The sequence below is a fragment of the Mastacembelus armatus genome, chromosome 13, assembly GCF_900324485.2.
Source record: "Mastacembelus armatus chromosome 13, fMasArm1.2, whole genome shotgun sequence".
NCBI classification, from domain to species: domain Eukaryota; kingdom Metazoa; phylum Chordata; class Actinopteri; order Synbranchiformes; family Mastacembelidae; genus Mastacembelus; species Mastacembelus armatus.
This window is the reverse complement of record NC_046645.1, coordinates 1,640,668-1,666,367: the sequence shown is the minus strand read 5'-3', so window position 1 is coordinate 1,666,367 and position 25,700 is coordinate 1,640,668. Positions and strand designations below refer to the sequence as shown.

General features: G+C 40.5%; 1 protein-coding gene across 7 annotated transcripts; it reads left to right on the top strand.

The window, feature by feature from the left end:
• The first annotated feature begins 1,185 nt into the window (after positions 1–1,185).
• On the top strand, positions 1,186–25,378 carry vaspb (vasodilator stimulated phosphoprotein b). 7 transcript variants are annotated; one of them, XM_026298642.2, is made up of 14 exons: positions 1,186–1,667; positions 14,213–14,384; positions 16,744–16,924; positions 18,028–18,094; positions 19,394–19,491; positions 20,079–20,347; positions 20,620–20,750; positions 20,890–20,941; positions 22,724–22,751; positions 22,866–22,905; positions 23,115–23,171; positions 23,852–23,921; positions 24,237–24,294; positions 24,398–25,378. In XM_026298642.2, the coding sequence occupies exons 1-14, from the start codon at positions 1,663–1,665 to the stop codon at positions 24,430–24,432; spliced, it is 1,263 nt and encodes a 420-aa protein (XP_026154427.1). In that variant the 5' UTR covers positions 1,186–1,662; the 3' UTR covers positions 24,433–25,378. The 7 variants fall into 7 exon arrangements, with proteins under 7 accessions (XP_026154427.1, XP_026154425.1, XP_026154428.1 ...); XM_026298640.2 differs by having other exon boundaries at positions 20,890–20,947; XM_026298643.1 differs by having other exon boundaries at positions 1,187–1,667; positions 20,094–20,347; positions 20,617–20,750; positions 20,890–20,947.
• The last annotated feature ends 322 nt before the right edge of the window (positions 25,379–25,700 follow it).

The window sequence follows — 25,700 nt, the reverse complement described above, 5'->3', positions numbered from 1 at the left end:
GAGTTAGAAACAACTACTTCTAGGTTTTACATAGGTCTTTAACATATTTCTTACATTCCACTGTTGTTGCTTCTTGTCTCAAGATCTATTTATTGAAGTAAAGTGGTTATTTATTTATTTTAATGACAAGAACGTTACACATTAAATGTTAACAGAACAATCACAAAAGCCACAATAGCTAAAAACCTGAAGTAACCCAGACATCCAGTAGGGCGAGGTGAGGTGCTTGGCTATAGGGCTTTGGATTGGATGCTGCCTTCAGGTACTATTGGGAAAAAAACAACCACCAAACTTACTAGTCTGAATATGAATTGTAAGGGGCAATGGAATGTATGGGATAATATTATTTATCTAGCAAAGGAATGAAAAGAGGCCCTGTGTGACAGTATTTGGTGCCAACACCTACTACAGTTTAAAGGTTTTTATTAACTATTAGATTCAGTATCAAAACATGACAGCCCATTTTATTATCCCATTATAGGCTTTGTTAAATGTTTATTTCTATTACATGACAGTTATCCTAAAATGTTATTCTCTGTTAGAAATAGCACAAAGTGTATAAGATGAGGAGAAAGAGGGTAGCACCATGATAAAAAAAATAGTAGACCTCATTACGTGGCCTTAAAAAGGCACAGCTGTCTAAAATGCATGTAGAAGAGTGTGAACTATGTCAGGGAATAAAATAGTAATCTAGTCTATGTATACTCAGGTTTTTGCTTGAGTCTGACAAAGTTAAGTTTTTTACAGGCTGACCTACTGTCTTCCTTTGTTAAAAGCTTAGCTTTATTTAATTCTTGCACATAGAGTTTAGTGAACCTGTGAAATTCCTTGTTTTTGTGTGCAAATTTGGTCATTAAAGATGATTTCATTTTCGTATTTGTGTCATCACTTTGCAGCATTTGTGTTTGTTTTCTCACTCTCATTAGAGTTCCGGTTTTTTGTGGTTATCAAATCTATTTGTAGCTGATTTGCATGCATTTTTTTCTGCATTGTGTTTTCTCTAGCGCTTCCTGACCCCCTTGGGGCCCTGAGCCCGTCCCCAGTAGGCCCATTAAGTAATCTGTCCATGAAAATATTTTATTTTGTAGTGCAGTGTAGTAGATGTAGTTATTTGGGTGATGTGTCTGTGTGTGTGTAAGGGGGTAGTGGTGCACGGGTGTAACTTTTTTCCGAGGCGCCCCTGAAGGCCTCGTGGGATTGTCGCCTACTTTGAAGCGGGTTGGGCCAGACTCCGGTGAATTTACAGACCTACCGAGCAAAGTCTGGCGCAGACACGCGGGTTTAATCTCCAGAAAGCGACGGGAAAACAGACACGGAGTGTGAGAAAAGAAGTTCCGCTTTAGGCTGAGGCGCCTTTGCTCTTTGCTTTGCCTTTTTTTGTGGGATAGTGATTGGAGTTGACAAGCTCGCTTCACCAGCGTTACCGTATCCGCCCCCCCCCCCTCTCTCTCTCCCGCTCCAAACCAGGAAATCGTCGAGGTGTGCTTCTTTATCCCGCTACTAGCTACCCCGTCTGCGGGTGTAGATGCGCCTTTTCTTTCCCTGTTTGTTTTTTTTAAAAAATATATATATATTGAATTTGTTTAACTTTTAAAGCCGGGCTTCACCTGAGAAGTCAGCCCAACTTGCCTACGAGGAGAGGATCTCCACTCTGGCCGAACAATGAGGTGGGTAAAGCGGCTTGAAATCTCTTCTTCTTCGTTGTGTTTCGACTACTAGTTTCACAAAGGCGACTGCCAAGTGCTTGACCCTGTAGCACCTCTCAGGAGTTGGCCTCGTACTTTTATCTGACTCCGCATTAAATCCTATTTCTCACTCAAGAAAAAAAAATAAATAAAGCCCAGGCTCCTGGTGTTTCGGCTGCAGGGACCCACATGTCACCGCGTAGCGGGTTTTTGTGATACTTCGCTGAACATGATGGTTTGTGTGTCGGTTTGTGTGGTCACTGTGAAAGCCCAGACCCGCCTGTTCCAGCGTGGCTGCCTCGAAGAAATCGTTTACAAGTTGGGGGAGTTAAGCAGGTCAGATGACAACAACGTGTTTTTTTGGATTTGCCTCAAACACTCCACGTTTTGCTCTTTTGTTCAGCTCAGCAGTTCAGTGTGATCATGCTTGTGTCTGTGTTTTACCACTATCATGCAAAAAAAAAAAAAAAAAAAGAAGAAGAAATGATAGCCCCCAGACTTGTTCAGAACTGGGATCAGAGTAAATCAGAGCACCCATGAACGGATTTCAGGGTCCTGCTCAAAGGCACCAAAGCACGGTGTTGGACTCTTTTTGGGCGCATTGGGCTCCTTTAGCATTACACATTAAACCACTGGGCCGCCCCAAGTGCATGTGCTGTTTATATCATGTCATGCATTCCACACACAGCCGCACATTAAACATATCCATCTGGGAACACAGAGGTTTGCACCGGGATACAAAAAAAAAAATTGCTCTGTGGAAAGCTCATGTCCACGAATTCCACATCCTGTCACAGCCTGTGCAGTTGGCAATTACATGCTTTGAAGGCACCGCTCCTAGCCTGGGCTTCTCTGGGCTGACTCCCTTTTTCTTAGCGCCCCACTTGTGTCACAGAACAGCTTTTGTGATTTAGGAACTTAGAGGATGCAAATTTTATTCAGGACCAAGAGGTGCAGCCCAGTATGTGTGGTGGTACAGGGCCGGTAACCTGTGTGACTGGTTCTTTATCTCGTATCTATTGCACTGCCCTTTCTGCAACAATATATCTCAGCTCAAGCCCATGGGTTGGTCCAGGGTTTGTATTTGTTTTGCACATATTTCTGTGTAGTAGCTTTGATTACAGTAGGAACAGGAGGAAGTTGAGCCGCCTGAAAACTTGCCACAGTCACATCAACACATTAAACATACACTGCTTGTTGAGGCCAGGCATTAAATTAACGAAATAATCAGCAAAGACCACGAAGGATCACAAGAAAATGATAAAAGTAGCACAAAAAAAATGACGACTTTGTTTTCTTTTGGATAATCCTGTAACTATAACTAACTCATGATATTTATTAATGTCTGGCACGACTTAATATAACACTGTCCCGCCGTTATGGCTTATAATAAAGTTAAACATCACACAGTGAGATTAGAGACCTGTTTTATTGTTAAGTTGCATTCAGAACACATCCCCAGCTATAAACCATTGCAGGAATTAGACTTCACCACAAACAAGCAACAGAGTTTGTCTATATTCAGATTTCATGCTGCCTGTCAAGATGGTATCTCCTAGAAGCTGATGGGGTAACATCTGATTTGATGATTTTAGTTTGTTCCCCCACTGGCCTCCACTTGTAACCTAAACAGTTTATGTCACCTTTTCTAATAGATAAAGACTGGAATTCAGCATCGTTCATGTTCATTGTCATTTGTCCCTGAGGAATGTAAATGTTGACACAGACGTGCACTCATTTGGTTAGAGTTCAGGAGTTTGACCCAGTTGTGAAAATGGTGCAGCAATGGCCCTGACGTTTAAAGACATTTAAAGATAATAGAGATGTCCTGCTATGCCAGTCATTTAGTGTTATTATTACCTCCACTGACCAACTCCAGTGCCAGTCTATTTGCTGGAAGCATATGTTTCCCAATGAAAATGGATGCTTTTGTGAAGTTAAACCAGCGTGCACACGTGCAATTTTGTGTTTGTCTTTTAACGCAGAAATTTTAGAATTTCACAAGTTAGCTTTACAAATTTACCTCCAGTTTTTCCATGTGTATTTTTGTCGCACCGACTGATTGCATGAATATGTGTTTGAATTAATATATTAGCCTTTCAGACTGAGACTCTTATCTGCGGGCAAGGTGGCACGAGAATTGCATTTATCAGCATTATGATTCTTTGTTATTGTCAGTGAGGTAACTCCTGTCTCCCAGGATGACTCACTGACTGGGTCTCTGTGACTAAAAGACCTGTCCTATCTGACACCAGCGGAACGGCTGCCCGGGGCTCAAGAGTTAAAGCATGTGACGTGAGCATACACAGACAGGTGTAATGCATCTGTTTAACACACAGTTCGCAACCTGTCCTTAGATTTTAGAGGCTGTGCATGCCTGGAAGCGATGCCAAGCTGAGCTCCTCCGCTGATCTCTTTACACTGTTGCATGAACTTATTATTGATCAGCCTTAAAAGCAGGGAAATGGCCTCACCCTCAGACTCCTTTGTGTCTGGACCCCAGCCTGTTTTTTTTTTTTTTTTTTTTTTTTTTTTTTCTGCCTCAGCAGTAACCAGAAGGGATGCAACTTTAACTGTGATCTTCGCCGTCATAACTTCCTCTGTTTAAATGTTCTTTTTCTTTTTTAAATAAGTTTAGCAATATTATTGTGTGTGTCCATGTAGAGATAACAAGATGAAACTCATTGGTGTTGCGAGAGCTGTGTGTTCATACCATGGTGTTGTGTAATATTCATAAGTCTGTGAAGTGTGTGGGGATACTGAAATTGATCATGTCTCCACTTGTTCGCCTAATTCCTTTGCACTCCTTTTTTTTTTTTTTTGATGTCTGATATCACTGGCACAGGCTAAACATTTATTTTGCCTTCGTGCAAGAAATGTTACCCTCTAAATTTAATTTAAAAATTCCAAATATTAGGCAGACTTGCCATTCAGTTTTTACTCTTTGCTCAGAAAAACTGCATTCTTCATAGTGTAGATGAAAAACGTTCTGCACACCTGATGTTATTGCAAATTGCTTTGTGAACATAAGCAGATTTTCATTTGTTTTTCAATCAACAACCCTCTAATATCCACACGTACCCCCACGCTTCATAAGCAAAAGCAATTTGAGATAATTGGGGTGTGCTTGAGAGAACTCAGATTTATAATGGATTATGATTGATAGCCGTATTTTATGCATCGTAAAGAACTGCGTGTTGACGTTGCACTTCAAAAGGCTCCTCAGCGCGCCGCTTTACACTCCACATGCTCTGTTATTAAAATAGTCCTCCTGCCTTATGAGTTCATCTCCAACGACATCACATCACTGGTGCCCTCCCCTCTGAAAGTATTCTTGATCCTCCCACCTCTCATACTCATAAATAAGCCATTATGCCAGCCTGAGTCTTGGATTCGACACTTTATGGCAGGAGTTGCAACAACTCAACATGCAAAACTTTCTGTTGTCTACTCGGTGACAAATCCAGTTTCCTTAGTGGTGGCTGATGTTTTTGTTCTGTAATTGTGACTCTGGGCTGTTAGGTTCATGGTGTACACAATACAGAGCTGAAACAAATACATGAGTTTGTCAACAGACAAGACAAGCACTTTAGAGACATCGCCATGAACTCCAGAATAATAAAATGCAAGAGTCATTCATTTTTTTGTACTTAGTCAAAAATGAATAATTCACTGCCCATAATTATTTGTTGTAGCACATATTGTCATTAAATCTGCTTATGGTTAATTCATTTAATTGAGTATTTAACTACTCATGGTTCTTCACCAGCTTCATAAACTGCATGTTCCTGAAAATCCTTTAAATCCTGCTAAAGGTTTTTCTCATTGATTGGTCTAATAGAAGACCCAGAAGTTTTGCCTTGGGTTAAACAAAATCGTCAGTTTTTACATTACCCTAACTAGCTTGTTAGTCATGTCTTACCTTTACTGACTAGTAGATGAGTTGGCAAAATGAAGTAATTCACATTCTAATGGTCTTGGTCTAATGAGTCATAGGCCATTTTTGATAAAGATGGAAGACAGGATGTAAATATTTATTTAGAGGCTGCCCGATGTCCAGATAAACATTAAAGTGATGTGAAACAGAGGAAACTACACCAGTCAATTTCCAAAGCTTCCAATGTGTAGAACCTCAAATTACAAGCAGGATTTATTGGCCTGATACTCAGCCTGTAATACAATTTAATTCCTTTTGGTCAGGGTTATGTTCTTTTTATGATCGGATATTTTTTGTGTTGTTTTCTTTTTTTTATAATTTTACACAGATGTAGCTGAAAATGATCTTCTATACAAACACTTTGTTGTTGCTTAAGTCTGCAGAAAGAAGACTGCAGAAAGAGTCTCAGTGGACTGCACAGTTGCTCAATGTCTGATCCCATTTATTTTGGTATTTTAGAATATGAATTACTTCTATTCTGGGAAAAGATCTACCCATCATCAGTGTAACATTGAGCCAGGCCCTGCACAGTGGTTAAATTAAACAGAGTGATGTAATCCCAGCTGATGGAGACCCTGGATCCAACACTGCAGCGAAACCAAAGCTTGTTGTGGGCAGAGATGCTATAGTGATGTATTGTATGGCCAGTGCAGCTAATGGGCACAAAGATACATTGGGTTCATCAGAGGGTCCAGTGCTTAATGGAGCGTAATGGATGTTAGTTAGTATAAAAACTGTTTTATTTTGTCAGGCAGCTTATACATTTCTACATTCAGGTCCTCAGAACTTCATTTATCTGGGAATGATGGTGGTTGGTGTATTAGACTGTATTAGATAAAATGGTACTAGAAGAAAGTTAGTAACCGCTTTAGTTTCCTTGCATTATCATTAGCCACCACTTACACTCTGGGCTCATAAGAAGGGATATTAGTGCCACAGGAGACTTTGACCTGATATGGACTGAGACAGGCTTAAAAGGGGAAACTGTTTTGGCTTCTTCTGTTGAGGACCAAACCATTTTCTGCATGGGTGATATTTTTGCGCATGAGTGGTGTTGCGCATAATCCTGTTTACAAAACAGTTTTTTTTGTTCTGGATCGTGCATGAAGCTCCCAGTCTTTGTCTTTCTGACCATTTGTATTATGAGAGACAAACTGGTCTGTCTGAGCGCTCAGTTTGGCAGCTTGGATTTTAAAGTCATTAGAGTAGTTTATTGAGAACCCTCTTCTTTGTCAGTTGTTGAAATATACAACGCTAAGTCATAGGTGAATTTTAGCCTGGTTGTTAGGTGTCTGTACATAGTTTGAGTCAGTAACAAAGCCAACATGGAGAGTTGGCCTGTTTGTGTATACAGTACTATGCAAAGGTTTTTGGGGATAGTTCTTTTAGATGTAAATAGTTTTATAAAGCTGCGGTAAGCAGAAACTCAAATCAGCATCTATGTGATCACCTGTTGACTTCAAAAAAGTCTCCCGGGTCCACTAGTGCAGTTTTTCAAGGTAGTTGGCAGGTAGGTCATTCCAAGAATCTTTGAGAACATGCCACCTATTATTTTGTAGATTTAGGCCTTCTCAGTGTCTTTTCATGTAATCCCAGACTGACTTGGGCATGTTGAGATCATGACTGTTTTTATTGCTGAAGGTAGTTCTTTTTGACTCTGGCTGGATGTTTGGACTCCCTGTCATGCTGCAGAATAAATTTGGGACCAATCAGACACCATCCCCTGATGATATGCGATAAGAGTTTAAACAGTAGGCATGCAATGAATGGGTATTAATAATTAATCAGATGATTAATGTACCATCCATCCATCCAAATGCCTGTTACTGTTTCCCACATCTTAAGATTTTCAAATAGCTTATTTTTATCATCACCCAGTGAATATTTGGCAGTTTCTTTTGCAAGTCTTCTTTAAAGTGTGTCTGGTAGTTATGGTACAGATGGGGGAGGAAAAAGCACAAACCTTCTTCTTTGGTGTGCGAATGTCTTTCACCTTTTTTTTTTTTTTACCAAGGTTGGGTGTCAGTCAGCTTCTTTTTCTTCTTTGAACTCCGGATATTGATTCTGGTTATGTGAAACCCACATCCATGCCTATTTTTTTTCTTCTTAGCTTTAATTTGAGTTGAATGCAGTTTTACTTCCTTTTTTAATCTAAAGAATTGCTAAAAATGATTATTACAATAATTGCTATTATTTTTTGTTTTGCCTAATTGTTGTAACACTACTAAACATCTAAACTGCCTAAGGCATTTGCACAGTGCTGTGTATTTTTGCCATTGTTTATTTTTTTTATGAATAGTGCAAATTATAAGTTTATGGTTGTTTGCCTATATAACAGGGCCTCGTTTATTGTTGATAGTAAAGCTTTCACGCTTGAGGAGCAACAAGAATTATAGAGGTCATTACACACTTATTTTTACTTTTTCAGTCATACATCTGCTTATTGGTGAACAAGTAGCTTTGTTGTCTTGCATCGCAGTGTAGGTAGATTTTAAAAAACAGGCAGCAGTGCAAAGTGGAAGGAGTGTCAGCTGGCCCACAACTGGCATGGCTAATGGGGAGGATTATCTAAGTAGCTGCTATCTGTAAAGTATACTATTGTAAGGGCAAAGTCTGCACACTCATGCCTCAGTGTCAGTGGTAAACAGGAAATATGGTGAAGGTGTTGGCTTCTTTCTTTGTCTCTTCTCAACTTTGGGCTCAGAGTTGAGCAAAGACATCCTGTATTTGGTGCAAAGGAAAAGTGTCTAAATGTCAGGGCAGGAGAGAAAATAGGGAGGTTTCCTCAGTAGATTGTTCTTCTGTAGAGGAGCAGCCTTGCCTCCTCCTTGATCGGACTCTGTGGGGATATGCTCCAACCTGTAAAAGGAATTGAGCTCTGTGAGAAGAACAGAGGTGAGATGGTTCCAAATATGGACATCGAGTGTGCCAGTTGTATCCCCCACCAAACACACACACACACACACAATTCAGCCTCACACTGCCTCAGAAGAAGGAAGAAATTCATCACGCACTTGAAACGGTCAAACAACAAAATTTCTATCCAAGCTATTCAGCTTTTCCACCATGCTCGATAAACGATGCCATGCGAGGGATGAGTCAGCACCCAAAGGGTCCTAAGGTGTTTTCTAAGAATAGGAGGTCCAGCTGAAAATGCCCCACTGCATTTACAAATACATATAGTGGGAAAATTTTTAAGCTGAGATAGCAAGGATGCCCGTTTTTGTGTGGCTGAAACACTGAGGCTGAAAACACTATCCTGCAGCGTGTGTGTGTGTGTGTGTCCGTTTCTGTGCTTTTAGTGGCATGCTGGGACCTGTGTGAGAATAAATGTGCATTGTGCAAAGAGACAGACAAAATGGACTGAAGTTAGATGAGTAAGATTAGGTTCAGTTTGGAAGTTAAGTGCAATACGTGGAAAATAGGACTGCACGATGTATCGTTGAAATATCTTCATTGTGATTTGCCAATGCGCAGTAGTCAAATCTCATGACATGCAATGTGCAGTGGGCCTGAAATGAACTTCACACACAGACTCACATGACAACAGCAGTCCTAACGTGTTTGGTGGTGAATGGTCAACAAGCGCACCTATGGAATGGTACAGTCCACAGGGGTGATATTGGCCAGTTAAAGTGCAGAACGTTCCCATGGTTGTTTTGAGCGGAAGTTAACGCAAGAAGAAGAGGTTGTTTCATGACCACTATCATGACCCCAGTTCAATCTGTGTAATGAGGAAGGACTATACAAGACAAGTGAAAAGCTTCCTATAAACCCTCTTTTAAAGGAAAGTTCAGTCTGTCGCAATGAGAAAATAACTATAAAGCGAATGTTCAGCTCCCACAAACGAGTAACAGTGCAACCTGTCCTGCAGAATAATGTGTACAGAGGAACATTCAAGTGCTGGCACGTGCTGGTTTTCTCACATTGCCTGTCTGCATATGCAGTGACTTCTTTTACTCATTTCTGTTAATGGTCTTTCTGGAAAGTTTTTCATGTCAGTTTCAGGTGCTCTGGTGGAAAGTGTACGTTTCTCACTGAACTTTTCACACGATATTTGACGTCAGCGAGTCTCGTGAGCAATAGGATTCATTTCCTTAAATCAATCAAAAGAAAAAGCTACAGAAAACTTCACTTGTAAATTATTACTGAATGTTCTTTTAAATAATGTAAGGCTTTTAAATGCCTGGCATTTTTATAATATCAGTCTTTATCATGTGTGACTGTCATCTGTGAGATGTGTTTACTGTTTTTAGCAGGCCAAGAAGAAGAGGGAGGAAGTTGTTTGGTTGCACACAGATACTATAAAGTGACTTTTGAAGTATGGTTTAAATTAAATGTTATATATTAGGGCAAGAAGAAAATAAGTAATGAATCATTTCCTCATTTAAGTGGCAGCACAGCTATCTAAGGCTTCTTAATTTGGAAGAGACACCTGTTCATCATCTTTTATTACAGATTTGGCTGAGCGACGTGTGAATCAATTCTCAAAGGAAAAAACATTCTTGACATGGAGCTGTGTGGTTATTTTTGTTTCTTTACAGTAGCTTGTCAAATGTTGTGCATGAGCTACTCCTTCGGGCTTCTTTGCTGTCTATTTAACACAGGGAAAGATCCTTGATACAAAAGCCAAGAGATGCTGAAAAAGCCTAAACACCATTTTTAAAATATGATAGTTGGCTATAGCTATAAGGGCAAAAATGGCCTTTGGTAATGAGGTGCTATGGATTTCTGGTTGGAAAAGCTGTACAATTGTGGATGCAGAGACAAATGGCATTTACTTAGTGTCTTGACAATCCTGTGTCACTTTAGTCCGTCTTTTCATAGCCTCAGGACTGATGTCTTTGTTATGTGTGCTTAGTAAACTATGAAGCATAGGTTGATTGCACAGTTATGTGAACTGCAAGTCAGGTCTACTTGTTCAACAACATATATATTACAGTATTATGTACTGCATGGATGGCACCAACAGGGATACCGGTAATTATCCTATACTTTGTTAGATTGTTTGATTTGCAGACAAAAGCAAAGAGTGGCAGAGCATGGTGGGAGGGTTAGGTAAGGGGAAGAGGAGGGAAGCCACAGTCATTGGGCCTGACTGTACTTGCCAGCACATTTGGGAAAAGCTCTGAGAGCACAGCCTTATACAGACATTTCCAAGTGAGCATGTGCCCCGGCTGTGTACTGCGGCTTCCTGTTAACCCTTTATTCACCAAGAAGCCACACAAGGATGAGGGAACTCACTTAGGCTGTAATAATGACAAGAGAAGATGGGCCAGGTTCAGATTGACTTTTTTTTTTTTAAAGTATAGGGGCAATTGGATCATTCATGTGCTTAAGTATTGTAGGGCTTTTTTTTTTTTTTTTAAAGGTTGATGGCTTAAATCTTCCAGGGCATCATACAGTGACCTATTTGTGCTTAAGAGAAAACTGCTTAGGTCACCTTGTTACTTACTTAGCTTAGCTTCACAGCCAGTGCACTGGTGGTCTTCAACTGATGGAGGACGGGAATAGATTGTTTCTGACTGTTCTTCAAACGCAGACCAATCAAACCCAGCCGCAAGTCTCTTGCAGCCTGTTACACCCATTGGTCTGGGTCAACACATGGACAGGTGTGGGCAGGTCGACAGGTGTGGGGATATGTGCAAGTCCTTGTCTTTATGCGCATACACCACACACGCCTTTAGAGTCTCAGTGTCCGTAGGTCTATCAATAATGCAGCCGCTCACTCTCAGTCCTGAACCCTCACTTTCCCTGCCATTAAATATGCATTCATTTCCCAGTTCTAAGTCTCTGTCCCCTCCCAGTTCCCATAAGCCTGGTCTGCCCCTCACAACAACAGGCTTGATGCAGATGAGATCAGAGAACACTGCAGGACTGCATTTGATGTACAGTCCAACCAGCCATGGGTGATTTTAACCTGCCCTGAAGTGATTGGTTGTCATTTGCCTGCTGAAGGATTTTAGTACGTGCTAAATGCGAAGACCATTTCCAGTGTGCCTTGTAAAAATTCTGTCCCTACGTACTATTGTCAAAATACTTGTGTGACCTAGTTATTGCCCTATTTGGAGACTTTCTTTTAATTTAAGCTCAAGTGTATGGGATATATCCATGTGTATGTGACTCTGGGAATTAAAAATCATAATGTTGCAAATGAAAAAGTAATTTAATTTCATACATTTAATTTTGTTTTAGTTATTGCACATCCTTGGTATTAAAGCCTGAACATTATTGGACATTCACTGTTGGTGCAATTATAAGTCGTGTGCCAAATGACACAATCACAGGAAGCCGTTTGAAGTTTATGTAATATACCTTTTGTGACTGACAGCACACTGAAAGCTGTCTGATGTGTCGTCAACTCCCATATGAGAGACAGGTCACATGTAATATAACTTGTTAAGTGATTCGCTGCTTCTACCTGGAATACCTGAACAGTTTCTAGGGGTGTTTCTAGACCAGAGAGTAGTTCCTGGTTGGAGACGAGCCACCGCATGTTTAATCATTAATCATTAAAATGAATGAATCATTAAAATCATACATATTTCCCTCTCTCCTTTATTTGGTTTAGCCTTGCTGTTGGCAGTGAATAAAATAATCTCTAGTTAACATGGTCATTATCTACTTTAGACCAAGTGTGTGTGTGTGTGTGTGTGTGTGCACACTGATTGTTCAGGCTGAGTCACTCCATATTAGGTAGTGTTGGCAGAAGGAAGTGGGTTGTGGCTTTGGTGTTGTGTCACAGGAAGTAGCAGATTGTATCATGGGTGGGACAGATGGAGGGAAAGGGGGAGAGGTGGAAGAGATGGATTATGGGACTATAGGGAGAGCATGGGGGCAAATAACGAAAGGAGGGGGAGGAAGAGGAAAAAAGATTGGAATTGACAGTTGGCCATCTTTATTTATTTATTTTTCTTTGCCTTCTGTACTTACTTTTAACAGTGTATTTATTGAGCAGCTGTGTTCTTCAAATTTGTTGTTGGCAGAACCTCCTGCACATATGCATGAAGATTTTAAAAATTTGGTGACCAGCGCAATAATACATAATAAAGAAATGTTGATAGTTTTTGTAACCCCTAAAGTGTTTCTGCGTGAGAAAAATACAGATACATACAGGAAACTGGACAGATGGAAGGATAAATAAATGCAAACTGTCTACTTTTGACTGATATTTATTTAATTTATCAGACAACTTTGCACCGTATGTGTTCCAGTTTGTATACACTTAGGAGCGTGCAAATATTTGTGCTGGGTAGATGTGATATAGAACCGTGGTGTTGTTTTCTGTAAGAAAAGATTTGTTTATCTTTAGATCTCACTGTCTGAAATGCAGACGGCTTCCAGTGCTGCTAAACTGCAGAGCTTGCATTCCTGAATGTGTTGTAACTTGTGCGGTTTCTTCCTGCATGGAACTATAAATAAGTGCGTCGTCATTGATCTCAAAACACGTGTCTGTTTTCTTACAGTGTGTTGGAGGTGGAGGTTGATATAGCGCAGGTGGAAGATTCCATAGCCTCATCTCTTTGGCACAATTCGGCACAACTTCCTGTCTTTGTCGGCCTCAATTGTTGTCTCGCCTCCCGTCTTGTTTGGGATCTAATCTCTTTCGCTCCTCAAAGCAACACTTTACTGCATCCCTTCTCTTGACCTTTAACTTCCTATGTCATATATTCATTCAGTGAAAACATGATATTTTTTGCACATGCTCTGCCATGACTCCTTGCACTGATGGTAAACACAGGAATTCTCATGTAGTCAATGATCTGTGATAGCAGTACTGTATGTTGGCATGCTAGCACACTGTCAGACGGACAGTATTGTGACATTGTGGGTGAGATGTGATATCTTGGGGCTACTCTGGCTCTCATTTCTAAAATGGTTTGTTATGGAGTGTTTCTGGTCTGTTTCTCCATCCGATGTCTCCAGTTCCTCCTGACTTCCCTTGTTTGTTTCTTGCCTTGCAGCTGCACATCATCATTTCATAGCACTTAAAACTGGGGGGAAAAAAAGATGGGAAGTGATCACTTTTTTTTTTTTTTTTTTTTTCAAAATTAAGATAAAATAAAGGTTTTACATTATATTAATTAGCATTTAAACTGGGAAATTGTTGGATTCACCAAAACTCAGGTTTTTCATTCTTACAGGTCAAAATCGATCTCTAGCTATAAGAATCTCTTAATCTCCATAGATCTTTAGGAAGTCTCTAGGGGAAAAAAAGTAAACCAGATGTTTGTGGTAGCAACCACAAAGATTGCTTGTTTTGTGTTTGTACATTGGGTGTGGAGTGGTTTAGTTTTTGTGACCATACTTTCATCTTGCAGTTGCCAGCTGTTGTCAGCACATACCTTATGCAGGTATCTTCCTCTTTTTTACGTAGTGATGTGTCGTGTTGTGCATGTTTGCACATGCAAAGGAAATGATACACCACTTAATGTCATTTTACATATAAGTAAGAAGGTTTGTTGTCAATAGCTACACATTAATTCTCAGTTTTGCTAAATGTATCCTCCAGTGAGCTTCTTATACTCTCAAGACTTGGCCCTGCTGACTAAATTGTAAATTAATTTCTATCTTGTTGTATCTTTTGCAGTGAGTCAAGTATTTGCCAGGCTCGGGCCACTGTGATGATCTATGATGATGGCACTAAGAAGTGGTTGCCGGCAGGCACTGGACCCCAGACCTTTAGCAGAGTCCAGATCTATCACAACCCCACCAACAATGCCTTCAGGATAGTGGGACGCAAGATGCAGACAGACCAGCAGGTATGTCTGACTTCTTTTGACACACTATTTGTAAGACAAACTTTGTGATTGGGGCATGTGTGTCTGAGTGGCTTTGCCTCAGGAAGTGGAAGGTGTGTGTGGTTCATTCATCTGTCTGTCATATGGCCTGCCGGCGTCTGTGTTCTTTGAAGGGTGTATGAGTAAGCAAGTGTCTGTCTTTTTGAGTGTGCGCAGTCATTCACATTAACACTCTGATACAACACGCTGGAACTGGGTGATTATAGAATAGTTATACATGTGTATACTGGATATTCTGCTATATGTTATTATATTGTCAGATCCCACTATAGTTTTATTGCTTTTTATGTGCATTTATTTGTGTCAGTTATTTACTTTAAAGGTAGGTTAGGTGATTGTTTCAGAAGCATCTTGTTTTTATTGGCACTGACAATATAAAGAATCTGGTGCAGCAGCTCATAAAAGCCTGACCAATCGAATTATTCAGCCTGAACAAAAACCATCGGATGGCCGACCTGCCTGTCAGTGTACTCGTGCTTGTGCACACTCTGCACTTAGTCTCAAGATGAGTGAAGCAAGAGTTTCCCACAAGGCATTGCACATAACTGTTATGCATCTATTAACCCAACGTTAACTTTAGCCAAGTTACATCAGTATGAGCCAGTTGCTGTGGTCCTCTTCTCAACACTCTGACCTGTGGTAAAAAAAACATTACTCCTTAGACAGTGCAGGTTCATGTGTTCTGGAGGAGTGGCTTTGGAGAGAAGTCTGAAGGTCTGCTGGTTGTTCCAGAATTGCCTACTCTATGTTTAACACTTAGCCTGGGCAGTGTACCAACAAGACATTTAAAGTGCCCTGATACAGCTATTGCCATAAACTGGTGACCTACTGAGCTATTACACAAACGTCCATCACATCAGCAGACACAAGAGCACATGGCCTGGTTTAGTTTATTTAATAAATCTTAAAGTTAGGAGAATCGGTGAGACGGTGCATGGGATATAAGGTCTCTCGCTTGCTGAAATTCCTCTGTCCGTGTGAAAGAAATGACAGGGAAATCCCATTTGAAGGTATTTTCAGAAAAAAATACACGAGATATATAAATAATAAACACACTCAGCTGAAGCTGACTTTCTGTGGAACATGACAGTGTTCATTTTGGGCATGATGTTAGTGTAGCGGGTAGGGAAACTATCCATTAGGAAAGGAGAGGAAAGATGGTTTCCTTGTTGTTATGAGGAGGAAATGACTCACCAGATATCAGCAGATAAAGGTGAGTAGATTTCTAGCTAAAAAGCTGGGTAAACTCAGTTTGGGTGGCTCTTTTCTCGACTACGCCCCTGCTCTCTCTGCTGACTGCGTGTCTTGCTCTTTCTTTAAACATTATTGACTCCATAAAGTGTTCCCCAGAGACACGTCTTAAAATGGATGTTTCCTGTGTGATAGTTAGCCTGTTCAGCCATTTCCTGTGACAATTTAGGGAGAAGCCTGATACCCAGTGAAGGCTCTATATTTGTGTGTGATGGACTTGCAACTTGGTTTAGGATGGCGGTGGATAAGAACAGCAGCTTGGCGCTAATAAACTGTTTCCATGTTCTTCCCTGTTCCTCTTATCCTCTGTCTGATTATCTGGTTACAGAGCAACTTTTCTTTCCAATTTATTTTTTGCATCCTGGGGTTGTTGGCTGATTAAATTCCATGGCATTAAGGCGTTTTCTGCAAGTGTTCACTGTGTTTGAATGTGCTGCTTATGTTGATTTTGAATATATTTCTGGTCACATTCTCAGATTCTCCCCTACTGCCTTTTCCTGTAATTTGACAGGATTGTGGACAATTTAAGAATACTGCTGTTTGCAGTGGCAGCTGATCTTGCTGGCCTCTCTTTTCAGTGCATGTTGCCCTCAATGATATTCACCCTGACAGGGTCTTCTCTCCTCCTCTTTGCTCTGTGGAATCCAGAGGCTGTTAAACAAATAATGAAATGGTGCGTCAGCACATTCAGGCAGTGCTTAAAGCCTAAACATTTTTTTTTTCTTCCTAGTTTATGTACTTCACGCCACCTGCTGGGTGGAATATAATCCAGCAAAAAAAAGTGGACACTAATCCAGTGCATACATGAGTATGGATTTGTGTTTTTTGTTTTTTTTAAATTAGTTTTTCCATTTTTCTAGTAAGCAATGTCCCTTCTAGAAGTTACCCTTTGCTTGTCTATTTATTTTAAACTTCTGACCTACAGCTTTGTTTTTGGTTTAATATTTTCATTCTGAGCTTTAGAAGTATCACCTTTTGTTTGATTACAGAGCCACAAAAGTAGTCATTTTCCTCATCACCTCTACCAGAGGGATCATTGTATTGATCATCTGTCCTCTTCCTCCTCCAGGTGGTTATAAACTGTCCAATTGTGAGAGGTCTCAAGTATAACCAGGCTACACCCAATTTCCACCAGTGGCGAGATGCCCGCCAGGTGTGGGGGCTTAACTTTGGGAGCAAGGAGGATGCTGCTCTCTTTGCCAATGGCATGGCTCATGCTCTGGACGTGCTCAACTCCATTGCAGACGCAGGTAAATGAGTTCTCGCTAGATTTCCCTGATTTACATCAGCAATATGGAGCTACATGGTGCGTTCTTCCGCTTGCTTACACACAAGTGTATGTGGGGATTCTCAATTATCTAGGTCATGGTATATCCAAAGTGTTAAAGATGGCAACTGTGTTTGCTTGAGGTTCTTGAAGATGTTTTACCTCTCATGCAATAAGCTTCTTCAGTTCTCAAAGCACTGGCAGGCAGCAAAGAACAAAAATTGTAAGTGATGAATTATATTTTCAAGCCTTGGAATAAGAAATAAAACACTTGGAAAAATGTTTGGTCCAGATTATGGTATATGAAAAGTTAAGGTCGGTTTTAGGCCCCTTCTGCTAATTCAGGTCAGTAGTCTAGTACCTGTGTCATGCAACTCCTGTATGGCAGAATATACCATATGCATAATAAGGCTTCTTATCACTAGCTTCAACTTTTGAAAATGAATATATTTCTCTGGAAAGTGTGTTGAGAACAAGAACAAAAATGAATCAACACTTTCTTTCACACAAGAAAAACAAATGACTTTTTGTCTTTTGCGGTTTTTAAAACTGCTCCTGGTCCAATCTGTGCTTGTGTTGGATGCAGTTGTAATGAATTTGAATTTGCTCACATGTTATCAAGTAAGTAAGTAAGTGAGTTTTATAAGATAATATAAAATTCCATCAACACCTAGCGATATCCTCTCTTGTTGATTATCCTTCATGAGCCCTGTCTTGGTTTCCTCTGTGTACATTTATTCACACCTGGAGGCTGTTAAAATACAATCTGACCCTTTGTATATCTTGTACTGGTGAACCATGAATAAAGGAGAAAAATACATATTTGAAGAGCTCTGGTGCTGTCTGACACCTAGTGCAGTTAAAGACTATAAATTCCTTTAAGGTCCAGTCCTTGGCTGGTGTAACCAACCATGTTTGGTTCCTTTTTGGTCATGTTGTAGCTGTCTACTCCGGCTTTGTACACTCACCAGCATAAGTAGGAAGGAGAAAAGCATGCAAATTAATGGATACCATTCAAAGCTTATTTAAGAGTGGTTATAGTAAATTGCATGCTCTATACATGATGTTTTTGTGCTATGTTGGCAGGCTATGCAACTCTCCCCCGCCCAGTGTCAAATGGACCATCTCCAGAAGAGCTTGAGCAACAGCGAAGGTACCTTTTAAACTTTTTCTATGAAAGCCACCTCATTTTTGCATTGGTAATTCTAATTAACATCTGGCCACATTTTATTGTGAATCCCTTAACATTTCCACAGACTGGAATAATCACAAGACATTAGCATTGTCATTATTTGTTTAGAGCTGTTTTATAAGATATTTGTTTAACCATGTAGACAAGGTAGCTGCTCTTTCAGGCAATGTGAAGTTTATGTTACTAACAGAAGCAAACTGTCCCCTGGGCTAAGTTGCACAACAATCAATTTCAAGTCAAGCTGTCTTAGCTTTGCATTAGCCGTGTTGGCACAGTTTTGCACACACACATATGCAGAGGATTTGATGGCATTAGCCTGACCATGCTAAACCCTCAGTCTTTGCCTTGGGTTAAATGACGACAACGAGGCAGGCACCCCACACATCAAACTCACCTCCTCTCCATTCATTTATAACCCAGTGAGACCCATTATGTTGACACAATGCACACCTGAACAGGCTAGGCATTAACCTTGTAATCTAATTTAGACTAAAATGTAAAATGTTGCACGGTCAGGAAGCTTTGTGATTGGGCAGAGTCACTGTCTGTCAAGTCACTAGCTATCCCAGTGGCTGCCTACAGGCTGTGGCTTAGGGGGCAGTTAAAACCACTGAAACCCAGCATAGATGTGGGTATATTCAGTTGTGTAGAACATAGATTCATAATATTTATTGGTATGAAAATGTGTCCCAGTCTTCCTTCTCAATTTCCTTGGCTCAATCTCTCCAACTCTCATGTTGCGTGTATATTTACATTAATAATCTGTGCATTTTTGAGTGGCTGTGTGTGTGTGTGCTGCTCTGTGTACAGCTGTTGCGAGTAGCAGATGTGTTTTTGGAGCAGAGAGGGAGCAGAAATGAGGCAGTTGAAATTAGGCCGTCTTGTCCAGCTGTGGACTTTTCAGTTAGAGGCTAATCAGAAACCGTGAAACCCACCTCTCATCCTTTTACTAGAGTTGGTATATCGAATACAAATGTTTTTTTTATGCAATACTGTAATTAGTTCAAATTGTTTCAAAACAATGGCTGTGTCATTAATAATTCAGTAATCTGAATGGTATTTACATGTTAAATAAGGGATAGGTGAGATGTTACTTATTAGGTACCTTTACCTATTTTCAGCTTTATGGTTAGCCTGTCTTATTCCAGCACTCAACTGAGTTGACCTGCAAATTAATTTGTCTCTTTCATTCAGTTTTTTTCTGCCTCTCCTCTCCAAACCTCACCTCTGTTTGTTGCTGGCACATATGTTTGTACGCAGGTTGGAGCAGCAGAGATTGGAACAGCAGGAATGGGAGAGACAAGAGAGAGAAAGGCAGGAAAGAGAGAGACTGGAAAGAGAAAGACAAGCTGCTGCAGGTCAGTTAACATCTGGTCAACATTACTGGACTGAAGTTTAAACCATTCCTGTCATAGTAGTTCCTTTTTTAAGTTCCTTTTTTTTTTATTTCTTAAGTGAACACCATTTTCTGTGATCCCCCACACTGTGTGATTGGGATCTTTTAAAATAAGGTCAGACTGTATGATACCATTTCTGAGGCTTATGCTATAAAAGTCATTGTGTGATGTAAATAGAAACAATGAATACACATTGTTTCTATTTACATCACAGAATGGCATCACAGAAGCACATGAGCAGTTAACAAAAAACAAGCACATATATTCCAAAATGTTGTGGTTTTGTGCTTGGTCTTGACAGAATCAGAATTTTGATACAGGCCTTCTTTGGACACCTATCAAATCTGCCATTTGTGCACGTCTTACAGTACGACTGAATTTTTGACCGGCATTTTCACCACCTTTCTCCCAAACCTGTCAACTTCTATGTTACCTGTGTCATACTGTTAGTTGGTGTCTGCCTCGATTCTCAGTTCTAAATTGTCAGTACTTACTGCTAGTCCTCTTGGTTTTTTCTGTTTTTTTTGTTTTTGTTTTTTTTTTTAAAGTCCCTATTCCGCCAGCTCCACCATTGGCTTCTGGGGGTCCTCCTCCTCCACCGGCCCCTCCTCCACCCCCTTGTCCTCCTCCAGCCCCTGGCATCCCTCTTCCTCCAGCCTCTGGTATCCCTCCTCCTCCAGGACCACCACCCTCAGGACCTCCACCGGCCCCACCCTTGCCCACTGCAGGAGGAGGTGGTATTGGTGGTGGCGATGGTGGGGGAGGTGGGGGATTGGCAGCTGCCCTAGCAGGAGCTAAACTCCGAAAGACATCCAAGGTAAGAACGTAACAACAATTTTATAGACTTGGACTTCACTGTTACTATGTTTCTGCTTGTAAAGTCAAGATTAATATAACAGTCACTGAATCTGTTACGTGCTTTGCAAATGTTACAAATGTGTTCTTCTTTTTTTGGTTTGTTTTTTTTAAAAATCAGTCATAAAGTCGTCCTGCTCATAGAGCTATGATCACTGCTTCATCAGTATTTGAGTCATCCTGTCTATATTTTTTGGATTACTGTATCTTTTTGCTATTTGCTGCCCTCAGCAGGAGGAAGCAGCCCCTGCAGCTCCAATAGGGAGAGCTGACCCCTGCCGCACCAGTAATTCTTCCATTGGAGGAGGAGGAGGAGGAGGAGGAGGTGATCTGATGGGTGAGATGAGTGCCATCTTGGCACGAAGGTGGGTGGGTCCTCACAATGAGACTTACTTTATTTCAGGCTTTCTGTTAATTAGTTTCACCTTCATTTTAAGCCTACTTCATACTTAAATTAATCATGTTTATAACCGTACACTTTATAACTAAGTCTTTTTACATCAGGAGAAAAATTGCGAACACTGGAGAGAAGCCACCTGTAAAGACACAAGATAATGTAAGGGTATGCTTCTTGCTATGTTATTTTTCAAAAACATGTGTTTTACATGTAACACAACACTGTAAGTGAAAGGTACAGTGGGTACGGAAAGTATTCAGACCCCTTTAAATTTTTCACTCTTTGTGTCATTGCAGCCATTTGCCAAAATCAAAAAAGTTAATTTTATTTCTCATTAATGTACACTCAGCACCCCATCTTGACAGAAAAAAACAGAAATGTAGAAATTTTTGCAAATTTATTAAAAAAGAAAAACTGAAATATCACATGGTCATAAGTATTCAGACCCTGTGCTCAGTATTGAGTAGAAGCACCTTTTGAGCTAGTACAGCCATGAGTCTTCTTGGGAATGATGCAACAAGTTTTTCACACCTGGATTTGGGGATCCTCTGCCATTCTTCCTTGCAGATCCTCTCCAGTTCTGTCAGGTTGGATGGTGAACGTTGGTGGACAGCCATTTTCAGGTCTCTCCAGAGATGCTCAATTGGGTTTAGGTCAGGGCTCTGGCTGGGCCAGTCAAGAACGGTCACAGAGTTGTCCCGAAGCCAGTCCTTTGTTATTTTAGCTGTGTGCTTAGGGTCATTGTCCTGTTGAAAGGTGAACCTTCGGCCCAGTCTGAGGTCCTGAGCACTCTGGAAGAGGTTTTCTTCCAGGATATCTCTGTACTTGGCCACATTCATCTTTCCTTCAATTGCAACCAGTCGTCCTGTCCCTGCAGCTGAAAAACACCCCCACAACATGATGCTCCCACCACCATGTTTCACTGTAGGGATTGTATTGGGCAGGTGATGAGCAGTGCCTGGTTTTCTCCACACATACCGCTTAGAATTAACGCCAAAAAGTTCAATCTTGGTCTCATCAGACCAGAGAATCTTATTTCTCATAGTCTGGGAGTCCTTCATGTGTTTTTTGGCAAACTCTATGCGGGCTTTCATGTGTCTTGCACTGAGGAGAGGCTTCCGTCGGGCCCCTCTGCCATAAAGCCCCGACTGGTGGAGGGCTGCAGTGATAGTTGACTCTGTGGAACTTTCTCCCATCTCCCTACTGCATCTCTGGAGCTCAGCCACAGTGATCTTTGGGTTCTTCTTTACCTCTCTCACCAAGGCTCTTCTCCCACGATTGCTCAGTTTGGCTGGACGGCCAGGTCTAGGAAGAGTTCTGGTCGTCCCAAACCTTTTCCATTTGAGGATTATGGAGGCCACTGTGCTCTTAGGAACCTTGAGTGCTGCAGAAATTCTTTTGTAACCTTGGCCAGATCTGTGCCTTGCCACAATTCTGTCTCTGAGCTCCTTGGGCAGTTCCTTCGACCTCATGATTCTCATTTGCTCTGACATGCACTGTGAGCTGTAAGGTCTTATATAGACAGGTGTGTGCCTTTCCTAATCAAGTCCAATCAGTTTAATTAAACACAACTGGACTCCAATGAAGGCGCAGAACCATCTCAAGGAGGATCAGAAGAAATGGACAGCATGTGAGTTAAATATGAGTGTCACTGCAAAGGGTCTGAATACTTATGACCATGTGATATTTCAGTTTTTCTTTTTTAATAAATTAGCAAAAATTTCTACATTTCTGTTTTTTTCTGTCAAGATGGGGTGCTGAGTGTACATTAATGAGAAATAAAATGAACTTTTTTGATTTTGGCAAATGGCTGCAATGACACAAAGAGTGAAAAATTTAAAGGGGTCTGAATACTTTCCGTGCCCACTGTAGTTTGAAAGAAAGATACACAAGCTGAGGATGACTAATTCTTACCAGATGGTTTTGGTCTTTTGTATACAGGATGATTCAGAGCCTCAAGGTCAAAACGGTAAGAACTAAACATTTTCATCTGTATCATGCCACCTACATTCATTCAGGTATTCATTACACAATATACAAAATGAATGTAAACAGCACAGGTTTTATACATTTTCTCTCTCAGACACCATCAGAAGACCTTGGGAGAAGTCTTCTATGACCAGGTAATCCCTGATTTGCTTATTTTTGAGCTACCGTTATCAGTAAATCTCTAACCCCCAGGCGTTTGGTGTTGCGTGTTTGAACACATCTTGAGGAGTAGTTGATCATCGTGAATGTGGTTGTGTGAACATATGTGTATCTGTGCTTGCCTGTGTGTGTGATTATCATCCATTTCTGTTCTAAGTGGAGAGTGTGTGTGTCTCACTAACAGGAATAACTCCATCAGCAAGAACATGGACTCCACTTCCACATTGTCCCAAGGTTCCAGGTATACATACCTCCCTGTTCACTCATGACCTTGGCTCCCCTTGCTTTTCTCTTCAGGTTAGCACAGCATCACTGCAACCTACGTGCTAGGGTGGCATATTTCACAGTTGATAGCACCATCTAATGGATCAGAGAATGGCATGCACCCAAGGGACTTACAAGCCGACCAGCAGAATGCGTTATCTCTGAAAACTAAATCATAAGATGGAAGTCTGACAGTGTGATTAATGTCTTTTCTCAGTGCTGGGGCTGGTGCTCTCTTACTGTGGTGAACTTTCTGATGGCTTAGCTGGGTTTTCCACATATAGTATAGCTGAGGTGTTTGTACAGAACTGTAGTGATTAAAAGATGAAATCTAACTGGTATGTATGTAAATGCAGACACTCATTGTTTTCATAATATCAACAACTAGGTTTATGTATACCTGCACCATTCAGTTAAGAATTGTTGTTTATTACTTAAGGGCAATAAGTTAATGAGCTGAGATAGGTTCACTTTCATTCCATCTCTGGGTCTGTGTTCATGCTAATTTCTGTTCTCTGTCCCATCCTCCTTGTGGTCCTTTGGTGAGCTTGATTGACAGTGGGCATGTCAAAGCAGTGCCCTGGTCCTTCTTGATTTGTTTTTTGCATAAAAGAAACATGAAATATTTGTCTGTATTTGTCTATCCTCTTCTTACAGGGTGAAGCCTGCAGGCAACAGTAATGATACTGGTGGAACAGATGACTCAGATTTAGAGAAAATGAAACAGGTAAATTTGCCATCAGCCAAGTGAACCAAAAGAGGTGAACTTGAATGAAATGAGATGACCAACGCACCGTCTTCTATAACAGCAGAGTTTAAAGTAACCAAACCATGCTTCTAAAATATGGTTGAGGGCAGGAGAGATACCCAATCAGTCAGCTCTTACATGTATACATGGACTTACAGTAACCAGGTTAGGTGCACGTAAACCTAATCTTAAATGACATTCATAATCTAGTTTTTCTGGGTAATGTGGTTATGTGCATATTAGCATCACATTAAACCATTGTATCGTCGTCACTGATGGTCTATTTTTCTGCAGGAGATCCTGGAGGAGGTGCGGAAAGAGCTACAAAAAGTCAAGGAGGAAATTATTGGAGGTGAGATTTACTTAAGAATGTATTTAAAAATTAGTTTTGCCTTAGCGTGTGGTGTATAGCATTTGGGGTTCTTAATGCTTGTTTCTCATCTCTCTTGTCACAGCCTTTATTCAGGAGCTGCAAAAAAGAAGCACATAGTTCTGCTGAGTATCAGGTGTAACAGAGGGATATGAAAAATGGGGGTGGGACGTCTCCTCCATTACACCTCCCATGTAGCCCAGGGATTTCTTTTTCCTACACGTTTTGTCTTTTCTTTCTCTTACGCAAACACATGAGGATACTTGCTTATGTGTACAATGTGCATATTGACTTCATGTAAATGGTAACCCAGGGAATCTCCTCACAATGCCAACGGGCACTTTTGCTGATCACACATTAATATTGCAGCGGTGATCCCATCTGTCCTGTTTATCTTTTGTTCATTCATCCTATCCCGTGTTTTGTTCATTTGAACCTACTCAGAGCACTCAGCTCACAGACTTTGTCACAGTTGTTCCAATTCGTCATGTACACTCGTCATATAACCCTTTTTTTTTCTGCAGAAATCCTGCTGCTTGTGTCTTCTTCCTTCTGCTGTCAGATACAACACTTAATGAGCAGTCTTCAGGGACAATGTATTAGTCACATTTTTACTGTAATGGCAAGATCCTGGCATGCTAGGGTTCGTTACAGGAAGAGGAGACAAGCAAAGGGAATTTGGACAACCTGAGTGCTGTGAAAGAGGAGTGCGTTGTAGTTTTATGATGTGAGAAATTTACTCTCTTTGCATTGCACTTGTACCAGAGGAAGTGTGTCTGTGTGCCACACTGCCTTGACAGACTATTCCCTCACTCAAAATGAGATCCTATTTGATGGCCAGTGCGGTGGTCGTACACTGTGCGCCTGCTGGTGTTTCTTCCATTCTAGAGATGTTTTCTAACTATGAAACATGAAAAATGGCCAGGATGAGGTCAATTGATTTGGCCATGACCAACTGCCTTGAGAATAAATATATAAATAAATATATATATATATAAGGAAAATATATATTTGTTTAGAGGGAGAATGTTAGTAAAAATGAAATGGTGTTTCTATTTTAATTGAAAATAACTGGTGAATGGGGAATTTTTTTTTTTCTTTCTTTTTTTTTTTTTTTCAATGATTGTTTTCTTATAAAATGTTATTTTGGGTTTACTGTTTCTTTTTTCTAATAGAAATAGAGGCTTTTTACACTGAAATATAAAAACAGCTTAGAGACACTGGATTAGAAATGCCTTTATAGTCAAATACAACTGCTTCTTAAAATGCATTTGTTTGTCTTGAGTCATCTTTTGCATCTTGTTCTAAGATTTCTTTAGATTCAGCATAAATGATATTTTATTGACTGTGTTGTACACTGAAATCCAAACTCACCTGTTTGGTAGAGA

Coding starts and splice junctions, on each gene's coding strand:
- vaspb (XM_026298639.2), top strand. Junction 22,752..22,865: donor AGAGCCTCAAGGTCAAAACG/GTAAGAACTAAA, acceptor TTTCTCTCTCAG/ACACCATCAGAAGACCTTGG. Junction 23,172..23,851: donor ACATTGTCCCAAGGTTCCAG/GTATACATACCT, acceptor CTCTTCTTACAG/GGTGAAGCCTGCAGGCAACA.